Source organism: Miniopterus schreibersii (assembly GCF_964146895.1).
Source record: "Miniopterus schreibersii genome assembly, chromosome: 7".
Lineage (NCBI taxonomy): Eukaryota > Metazoa > Chordata > Mammalia > Chiroptera > Miniopteridae > Miniopterus > Miniopterus schreibersii.
In genome coordinates, this window is record NC_138108.1 from 53,314,960 (window position 1) to 53,325,168 (window position 10,209).

The window sequence follows — 10,209 nt, forward strand, 5'->3', positions numbered from 1 at the left end:
TCATGCTAATAAGCATATCCTTCGCCCTGCTCCCCTAATCCCCCTACTTACACACCCTCATTCGCCGCCGCAGCTCCCCCCTCCCCCAACACGCGCACACACGCGCACACACACTTCCTGGTTTAATTTTTTTCTCGCGCCCACTGGGGCTCAGCTGAGCCGCCGAGGTGGCGGCGGCGGCGGCGGCGGCGGCAGTCGCAACATCTGGGGGAAACTTAAGGTGGTCGCGTAGGTTTTCCCGAGGCTGCGGCGCAAAAGTGCCTGCGGCTTCTCGGGGCAGCGCAGGGCCCCCGAGGGCTTCGCCCCTCCAGCCGCTGGGGAGCAGGAGGCGGCGGGGAGCGGGCAGAGGCGGGGGTGCGGATCCGAGCTGAGAGACTCGGAAGCGCCGCGAGTCGCACGGGGCTTGGGGCGCGCACCAGGCGCGTCAGGATGGCGGGGGCGGGGAGTTGCCGAGCGGCCCGGGCCGCCTGGGAGCCAGCCCGGCGGAGGGAGGAGGGGCGGCTGGAACGCCGCGGGCGGAGGGGAGAGCCCCGGAACCCTGCCTGCCCTCGTCCCGGCCCCTTCCAGCCCCGAGGGAGAGGCTCTCGGAGGCCCTCCCAGCTCAGACCGAGGGACGGCGAGCTCCTCCCGGGAGAAGCGGCATCGCGTTTGCTAGAAAGCGCCCCCGGCGTGGCGGGGCGACGGCCTCGCCTAGCGGAGCCCGCGGCGGCTCCGAGGGCCGCGGGGTGCGGCACCCTCCCAGCGCCCCCGCAGCCCGCCGGGCGCCTCTTCTGCGAGGGCCGAGCGCTCCCCCTGCGCGCTCAGCGGACCGCTCCGCCCCTGCCCCTGTGTTTTGTCTTCCCTTCTCGCTCTCACGTGGAGTCTGCGAGAGCCCGTGTGCTTCAGAGCGGGGTCAGTTTATTCACCCAGAACTCGAGGAAGGGGGGGAGGTGATCGGCACGAAGGAGTGTCGAAAGTACTAGAGTTCGCAAATGGCGAGACAGAGCATCTTTCCGCAGAAGGCGCACCTGTTGCCCGCTGCTCGGCTGCATTGTCTGCAAAAGGAAAGCGGATGACGCCTCACTCTGACTTTTGGGGTCTCGGAAGGGCTGGGTCACTGCCTACCTCCTCCGCCCCCCGCCACTGCCTTCCCCACGCACCACGGCCTCCCGCGCACGTGGGCACTGCAAGTAAAGGGAGCACCTTGGACTCCGTGGGGGGAGGGGAGAGAATAGGAATAGTCCCGAGAAGGCGGGGGGCGGCCAGGGGCAGGAAAAGGGCGAGAGGGGTGCACCGGGCTAGGGAAGTCCCACGCCAGCTGCCTGAGCCCTCGGAGCGTCTCGTGTCCTGGGACATCTGTTCGCGCTCCCGCGAACGGGGACGACGAGCGTGGGCTGCTGAGGTTAGGACGCTGCCAACCACACCCATCCTCGCGATTCTAGGTGCCGGCTACCTGGCCCACACCAGGGTTCCCTTCCGCCCAGGCTTTTTGTTGCACCTTCCCCCACGTGTGAGCTGCCGGGCTGCAGCCGTTGGCGCGGGGGTTTGGGGAGGTGGGTGAGATGTCGCTGCTCTGCGGGCTGCGCGGTCCGGAGTGGAGAGGTCACACCTCTTTCGGAAAAAAAAACAAACCCCCAAAAACCCCCACCAAGCTGGCTACCAAGGTGAACCCAGAATGGTTCCCACCTTAAAATCTGCCCTGCTCGTGACGTCAGGTCGGAAATATACCAAAGCGAGCGCCGGCCAGGAGTCCGGGGAGCGCGGCGGCGCAGCGATTGGGCGGCCGGCCTCTGACGCGCGCTGACGCGCGGAGACTTTAGGTGCATGTTGGCAGCAGCCGCGCAAGCCACATAAACAAAGGCACATTGGCCGCCAGGGCCAGTCCTCCCGGAGGCTCGCGCGGCGCTCCGCGGTCCTGCTCGTCCGGCCGGCCGGCCGCCTCCCCGGCTCTCCCCCGGGTCTCGGCGCCGCGGCTCCCTCGGCCCTTCTCGCGCACCCCTCCCCGACCCTGCGCCCGGACTCCCGGAGGGAACTACACTTCGGCCGAGTTGAATGAATGAAGAGAGACGCGGAGAACTCCTAAATGAGTAGGTGCCGCCCGTGCAGCTCGCATTCCTTTTTTTTTTTTTTTAAATCTTTCTTTCTTCTTTTGCGCGTCTCTTCTCTCCACGTCTGTGGTACAGGTTCTCTGGAAGTGGGCGGCAGAGGCGCGGAGCGCGAGTGGGGCCGGAGGATGGGGAGTCGGTGCGCGCAGCCACAGAGGGCATTTGTCCGAACACCCGCTTTGGCACTAGCGGGGAGTTGGCTCCCAACCCGGGCTTCCAGGCTTCCCGTTGGTGGACTTCACGGGAGAGTTGCATAGTTCGGGGAGCGGTGGACTTGCCCGCGGAAATAAATGTGCTCGGAAGTTTGCACTTAGAGCGGAATTGATTGTATAGTATAGCCTTTGGACGCGGAGACTCCAAGTCCCGTGTATGTGAGGAGTCTGGACGCTGCCCACAAAGTGACAGGGAGGGAGAAAGCACTTCAGTTTGTGTGTTGCTTGGGAACTGTGCCACCGCGGCTGGCCAGGGTGCCAGTGTTTCCTGGGTATTGTTGAGTAAGGGGAGGGGTGGGGTAGAGTGTCCTGTTACTAAGTTGTCTGAAATTTCTGGTTTGGATACACGCTGCGCTTGTGTATGTGAGTGTGTCAGAGATGAACAGAGGGAGAGATTACGCAGAGTACAGTTATGACGCTGTGAAGCAGCCAGGGGGGTAACATCCAACACAGGCACGTCTCTCCAGGGCCTTTGGGGGGGGTGTCAAGAGCCTCCTTTCTGTCTACTTTTTCTGGTTAGCCTCCCTCCCCATGAAGCAAGATTCTGAGGGGGGGGGGCGGGAAGGAGTGCAGAAGGAGTGGATGTTTGGTTTTTTCCCTCCCATTTGTAATAAGATCATCTATGCTCTAGAATGCCTTCCTAGTAGGAACATCTGAAAATTACTAGGATACAAGAATGCCTTGTTCCAGCAAGTAGACAGACTGTGGCAGGCTGTGTAGGGAAGGTGTTCCTTCAGCTTGCTATGCTGGGAAGCCCTTCTAACACTGGTGCCGATACCAGATAAGCAGCGTTGCCCTCCCTCTGCAGTTGACCTAAGATGCTCCTAGAAAAGTAGGGTCCTCTCTTCCCACCCCTTGGCCAAAGATGTTGAAAGATAAGTTTCTTGGAAAAGTGCATGCCAGTTCACCTGTTTCTCCAATCCCAGTGCTCTGTCAAAAGCACATTCGGATAGCCTTCATGGCTGCCCAGGCCTTGCTAACATTTTGTAACTCATAGGAGTGGAGAAAGAGGCTTCCTCATTTTATATTCTCAACCTCTACCTTCTCCTCTCCCAGAAGAAAAACCCATTTTATTTTAATAAACTCTAGTGTGTGTTTTTTTCTTTTGGGGTCTGAATGAAACTAAAATGGAAATGACACTCCCCTCCACCCCCATACACCCTACCAAAGGGGTCAATTTATTACCTTATAAGTATTAAATATGTACATGGAATGCCTTTGCCTCTCCAAAACCGTCTCTCTGCGAGGGTTCACACAGTGCAGTGGGTGGCATTTTCTGTTGTTTTCGGCCATCTCTTTTACACGTTCATTTGAACTGCTAGGTTTGATGAAGGCTGCACACCCTTTCCAATGAAACAGTCACCGAGGGCATAGAAGGGCCTGCCTGGTGACAGGTGCCTGGCTGGATCTGTCCAGAAAGTCACCCTGAAGCTTTCTGTGTCTGTATTTCAGGGAGGAGATCTGACAGGCTGGACTCCCCATTGCTTTTCTAAAAACCTCGGAAACTTTGTCCTTCATTGAATTACGACACTGTCCACCTTTAATTTCCTTGAAAACGCCTGTAACTCAGCTGAAGGTTAGTGCAACTTGATTTCTTTCTCCCCCCCCCCCAGTTGCCTAAACCAAGACAAGGGGGCAATGCGATCTTCCTCAGCAAACCCTGTAACTTAAGGTTTTCTAACCCTTCGCCTTCGGGAACAACTTTCTCATTGTGCAGTTCAACTTCGTTTCTAGAATGAGCTTGCCGAACCTGAGCTTCAGAGGGAAAGGCTCATTTGAGCTGGGTTGTCCATGAAAGGGGGTCGAGGGGGAGGTGTTTGAAAATAGCTGGGAATGGCGACCCTCCTTAGCTTTCTAGCTCTGGGTCTTTATTTCATCAGCCTTTCCACGCCCTGCACTGTTTAGCCCCCCTCAGCATTGGAGATCTCTGCCCTTCCCCTCGGGCCCCTGACCGCAGCGGGCTGCCGGTGTAGCTCCAGGTGTACCCGAGCCCGGGAGAAAGTATTCAGTTGACCAGGCTGAGTGTATATTATTACCCTGTTTCATTTCCAGCCATGCCTTGTGTTCAGGCGCAGTATGGGTCCTCGCCTCAAGGAGCCAGCCCCGCTTCTCAGAGCTACAGTTACCACTCTTCGGGAGAATACAGCTCCGATTTCTTAACTCCAGAGTTTGTCAAGTTTAGCATGGACCTCACCAACACTGAAATCACTGCCACCACTTCTCTCCCCAGCTTCAGTACCTTTATGGACAACTACAGCACAGGCTACGACGTCAAGCCACCTTGCTTGTACCAAATGCCCCTGTCCGGACAGCAGTCTTCCATTAAGGTAGAAGACATTCAGATGCACAACTACCAGCAACACAGCCACCTGCCCCCCCAGTCCGAGGAGATGATGCCGCACTCCGGGTCGGTTTACTACAAGCCCTCCTCGCCCCCGACGTCCACCACCCCGGGCTTCCAGGTGCAGCACAGCCCCATGTGGGACGACCCAGGCTCCCTCCACAACTTCCACCAGAACTACGTGGCCACCACGCACATGATCGAGCAGAGGAAAACGCCCGTGTCCCGCCTCTCTCTCTTCTCCTTTAAGCAGTCGCCCCCTGGTACCCCTGTGTCTAGCTGCCAGATGCGCTTCGACGGGCCCCTGCACGTCCCCATGAACCCGGAGCCAGCGGGCAGCCACCACGTGGTGGACGGGCAGACCTTCGCTGTGCCCAACCCCATCCGGAAGCCCGCGTCCATGGGCTTCCCGGGCCTGCAGATCGGCCACGCGTCCCAGCTGCTGGACACGCAGGTGCCCTCGCCTCCGTCGCGGGGCTCCCCCTCCAACGAGGGGCTGTGCGCAGTGTGCGGCGACAACGCGGCCTGCCAGCACTACGGGGTGCGCACCTGTGAAGGCTGCAAAGGTTTCTTTAAGGTGAGCCAGGACGGGGGCGGAGAAGGCAGAAGGGGCCCCCCCAGGCCGGGAGCCTCGGCGTGCGCGCTCCGCTGCGCCGCGGTGCAGGCGGCTCGGCGCCGGCTCGTCCGCGAAGGTCCTTCTCCCGGGTCCGCAGAGGTTGCGGTGGGGGCACCCGGGCGCCTGCCCGAGAGAGAGGAAGCAGGGAGACCCGGAGGCCCGGGGTCGCACCCCCCGCACGAAGCCGACCCCGGCCGGCCTCCGCTCCAAGGTGCTGGAGAGGGAGTTGGAAGCGGGTCATTTGCATGAGCTCGGAGCTGTCTTCTGGGTTCAGATTGAAATTGGTTAGGACAGAGAACCGTGTCTGAGCTAACCAAGTGGAACAGAATTCCCTATGGTCAAATTAAGTGATCTCTTTATTTCGCCATCCTGATTGAATAATCTTATCATTTTAAATAGAGAAGGTCTCCAAGGAATGTAAATAATATGAATGCCCACGGATTTGTATTTACTGAGCGTCTCCTTCTCCTTCGCTTGGCATATAAAACACAGCGAGGAGCGGCAAGGTTAGCTCGAATGCTAACGCCATCAATTTCCTTCTGTACCATGCCCTGGGGGAGGAGAGAGGAGAGAGAGAGGAAAGCGCGGAGCGACAGCCCCGCAGTTTTGTGTATGGGTTTGTCTGTGGGGAGGGCGTGTGGACCTCAGTCGTTCAGAAACTGTTTCTGGATTCCTTGGGTTGGTGGATTTTCAAGAAAAAAATTAATTTTCGGCCTCTCTTGTCTTTTTTCTTTTTTCAATGCAGCGCACGGTGCAAAAGAACGCAAAATACGTGTGTTTAGCAAATAAAAACTGCCCAGTGGACAAGCGGCGCAGGAATCGCTGTCAGTACTGCCGATTTCAGAAGTGCCTGGCTGTGGGGATGGTCAAAGAAGGTAGGTGCGGCCGAGCGGCCGACTGCGCGGTCCGTGCTCGCGGGAAACCTCTGCCCGGCGCGGCCCCGCTCCCCACCGACGGCGCCCGGGCCTCCCCGCGCCCCGCGCGCCCGCCCCGCCCTGGAGGGAGCCCGCGGAGGCCCTTCAGCTACACGACCCATTCGGAAGGAGGCGTACAGCAGCCCCACATTTTTTATGCTTCCCGTCAGTAAAGGCTTTACAAGCAGAGGGGCCGAGCGCCCCCGCCCCCCCCCCCCAGGAGCCGAGGAGGCAGCTGGGTCCCCCTTGGGGGAGCGGCACTCACCCGGCTCTTTCTCTGCAGTGGTTCGCACGGACAGTTTAAAAGGCCGGAGAGGTCGTTTACCTTCGAAACCGAAGAGCCCCCAGGAGCCCTCTCCCCCCTCGCCCCCGGTGAGTCTGATCAGTGCCCTCGTCAGGGCCCATGTCGACTCCAACCCGGCTATGACCAGCCTGGACTATTCCAGGGTAAGAAGCTGGCGGGGGGCGGGGGGTGTCATGTGGACAAACGGACAGATGGGCAGGAACCCCTCCCCACACCCGTCACTAACCCCTCAGACTCAAGGGATACCAGGAGGCGAGCGAGGCTGTGTCCTCACAGCTCTGGGCAGAGCCCCAGGAGACAGGCAGACCCACGGACGGGTGTGGACAGGAGGACAGTGCAGAGGAAGGAAGGGAAGTTAGGCCGCAGAGGCCACCTCGCTGCCAGCGCTTTCCCACTGCGGCCGTCCAGCTCTCAGGCACTCATGCCCCTGCTGTCCCCCCCCCCCCCCCCCCAGTTATTCCCAATCTTCCACAGAAATGCTCTGGTCCTCGTGTCTCTGGCACGTCAGGGTGGGGGATGCCTGCTTGGGGTCCAGGAAGGGAAAGAGTGAGAGCCTAAGGAATGGCAGTGCGGCTGGGGACGTCGTGGTCGGAGTCTTCTCCCCCCCAGCTGTGAGGAATGTGCGGCCTTTAATTGGAGGAAGTGTGTCGGGCAGACCTAGAAGTCGCTGCAATTTTATTAAGATTTGCAAAGGGGCAAATCTCTGCTCCAGACCCACTCTGGGGCTGGCATGAATACTAACGTGCCAATTGTTTTGTGGAGATAAGAGCAAACGCTTCCCAGGGCTGGATGGCACTGTATTTAGTCTGTATGGAAATGGTAATTTACATATTTAAAGCAGCGACCTCATAGCACCATCCCTAATTGAATTAATTGCCCCGGAACATCTAATTTCCTTACTGGTCAGGGAGAGGTTTAATTGTTATAAAAACCTGGCTCCGCTACTAGAAACGGGGTTAGCAATTTCACGGGTTATATATTTTAGAGAACCTCATTAAGTGCTTTTTTAAAATGAAATTCCAGTTCCAGGCGAACCCTGACTATCAGATGAGTGGAGATGACACCCAGCATATCCAGCAGTTCTATGATCTCCTGACTGGCTCCATGGAGATCATCCGGGGCTGGGCGGAGAAGATTCCGGGCTTTGCTGACCTGCCCCGAGCCGACCAGGACCTGCTTTTTGAATCGGCTTTCTTAGAACTGTTTGTGCTGCGACTAGCTTACAGGTAACCGAGGAAGCACGCGGGGAGGCGGGAGGACGGAAGGAAGAGAGCAATCAGGACAAGAACAGGAGAGAGGAAATCAAAGGAGGGGGAGAGAAAGGTACAGAATAGGAAATGAAAGAGGGGACTCAGAGGGAAGAGATAGTGGAAAAAGGTACAGAAGGGAAGGAGCGAGCCCGGAAGCCTTGGGTGAATGGCGTGGAGGTGGGAGAGGGGGCGTTCTTGATTGTTATGAAATCGAACCCTTTCAAGGTCCAGTGGTCTACATTTTATTAACTCTTCGGTAATTAGGTGCCTCTTAAGTCCCTCATTTATTGCTCTTCAAGTAATTAGTTGTTTAGCTTCTCTCTCTCTTTCTCCCCTCTCTCTCTTTGGTATTAATTGCAGGTCCAACCCAGTGGAGGGTAAACTCATCTTTTGCAATGGGGTGGTCTTGCACAGGTTGCAATGCGTTCGTGGCTTTGGGGAATGGATTGATTCCATTGTTGAATTCTCCTCCAACTTGCAGAATATGAACATTGACATTTCTGCCTTCTCCTGCATTGCTGCCCTGGCTATGGTCACAGGTCAGTACCACAGGCGCAAGGCACTTCTCCAGAACTGCCCAAGGGGATTTGTCCCGGTGCCCCCCTTTGCCACAGATCCCCCCTGGTTTTGCCAGCTTGCTAACTACTTTGTGCATTCCTCTCTTGTTTCTGGTTGTGTTTTCCCGCAGAGAGACACGGGCTCAAGGAACCCAAGAGAGTGGAAGAACTACAAAACAAGATTGTAAATTGTCTCAAAGACCACGTGACTTTCAATAACGGGGGGTTGAACCGCCCCAACTATTTGTCCAAACTGTTGGGGAAGCTCCCAGAACTCCGTACTCTTTGCACACAGGGTCTACAGCGCATTTTCTACCTGAAACTGGAAGACTTGGTACCACCGCCAGCAATAATTGACAAACTTTTTCTGGACACTTTACCTTTCTAGACCTCCTCCCATGCACTTCAAAAGGAACTGGAAAGAAAACTTAAAACTGTCCAGAGGGGGCAAGTCACAAGGGCAGAGATAACCCCCTGAGCTGTCTCAGCTTTAGCCGCCCCCCCCACCCTTTCCATAAAAACCCCCAGCCCCTTAATCCTTAAAGGAAAACAAAAAACAAAAACTGTTGCTATTTCCTAACCTGCAGGCAGAACCTGAAAGGGCATTTTGGCTCGGGGCATCCTGGATTTAGAACATGGACTACACACAATACAGTGGTATAAACTTTTTATTATCAGTTTAAAAATCAGTTAAATGTTCAGAAGAAAGATTCCTAATGTATGATGGGAACTGTTTGGCCATGTTTGGTTGTTGCAGTTAAAAGAAAGGTAATACACACACACACACACACACACACACACACACATCTTAAGGGGACCCACAAGTATTGCCCTTTAAAAGACTTCAAAGTTTTCTGCTGTAAAGAAAGCTGTAATATATAGTAAAACTAAATGTTGCGTGGGTGGCATGAGTTGAAGAAGGCAAAAGGCTTGTAAATTTACACAATGCAGTTTGGCTTTTTAAATTATTTTGTGCCTATTTATGAATAAATATTACAAATTCTAAAAGATAAGTGTGTTTGCAAAAAAAACCAAAAAAAAACAAAAAAACCAAAACCACACAAAAAAAACAAACCCACAAAAAAGGGACCAGCATGTTGATTCTAGGTTGAAAATGTTATAGGCACTTGCTATTTCAGTAATGTCTATATTATATAAATAGTACTTCAGACACTATGTAGTCTGTTAGATTTTATAAAGATTGGTAGTTATCTGAGCTTAAACATTTTCTCAATTGTAAAATAGGTGGGCACAAGTATTACACATCAGAAAATCCTGACAAAAGGGACACATAGTGTTTGTAACACCGTCCAACATTCCTTGTTTGTAAGTGTTGTATGTACTGTTGATGTTGATAAAAGAAAGTTTATATCTCGATTATTTTGTTGTCTAAAGCTAAACAAAACTTGCATGCAGCAGCTTTTGACTGTTTCCAGAGTGCTTATAATATACATAACTCCCTGGAAATACTGAGCACTTTGAAATTTTTTTGTTTTTTAATGTCTAAAATTGTCAGTTAATATATTATTTTATGTTTGAGTATGAATTTTAATATTGCCATATTCTGTAGTATTTTTCTTTGTATATTTCCAGTATGGCACATGATATGAGTCACTGCCTTTTTTTCTATGGTGTATGACAGTTAGAGACACTGATTTTTTTTTTTCTGATAAATTCTTTCTTTGAGAAAGACAATTTTAATGTTTACAACAATAAACTATGTAAATGAACAGAATTTTGTCTTCTTTCTGGGTGAGTAAAAAAAAAAAAAAAAAGCACTATACAATAGACAGAGTTGGAGCTTGATTTGGGATAGGTCACTTATTCAACATCTGAGTTTCAAACTGACAGCCTAGATCTATGCTGGCAAAAGGAACTGGGGAACTGAACTAATTTCCAGAGAATTCACTACAATATTTTTCCTTAACCAG

General features: G+C 54.0%; 1 protein-coding gene across 5 annotated transcripts; it reads left to right on the forward strand.

Annotated features, from left to right (window-relative positions):
* The first annotated feature begins 891 nt into the window (after positions 1 to 891).
* NR4A2 (nuclear receptor subfamily 4 group A member 2) lies at positions 892 to 10,005 on the forward strand. 5 transcript variants are annotated; one of them, XM_081142688.1, is made up of 8 exons: positions 893 to 2,066; positions 3,749 to 3,872; positions 4,349 to 5,214; positions 5,999 to 6,128; positions 6,451 to 6,614; positions 7,495 to 7,697; positions 8,082 to 8,260; positions 8,410 to 10,005. In XM_081142688.1, the coding sequence occupies exons 3-8, from the start codon at positions 4,351 to 4,353 to the stop codon at positions 8,664 to 8,666; spliced, it is 1,797 nt and encodes a 598-aa protein (XP_080998814.1). In that variant the 5' UTR covers positions 893 to 2,066; positions 3,749 to 3,872; positions 4,349 to 4,350; the 3' UTR covers positions 8,667 to 10,005. The 5 variants fall into 5 exon arrangements, with proteins under 5 accessions (XP_080998815.1, XP_080998814.1, XP_080998816.1 ...); XM_081142690.1 differs by having other exon boundaries at positions 4,527 to 5,214; XM_081142689.1 differs by lacking the exon at positions 3,749 to 3,872 and having other exon boundaries at positions 892 to 2,066; positions 6,451 to 6,539.
* Positions 10,006 to 10,209: the final 204 nt, after the last annotated feature.

Bases quoted from the DNA above. Each gene is read 5' to 3' on its own strand.
- NR4A2 (XM_081142687.1), top strand. The intron at 5,215-5,998 runs GTGAGCCAGGAC...TTTTCAATGCAG, and splicing joins GCTGCAAAGGTTTCTTTAAG to CGCACGGTGCAAAAGAACGC. The intron at 8,261-8,409 runs GTCAGTACCACA...GTTTTCCCGCAG, and splicing joins TGCCCTGGCTATGGTCACAG to AGAGACACGGGCTCAAGGAA.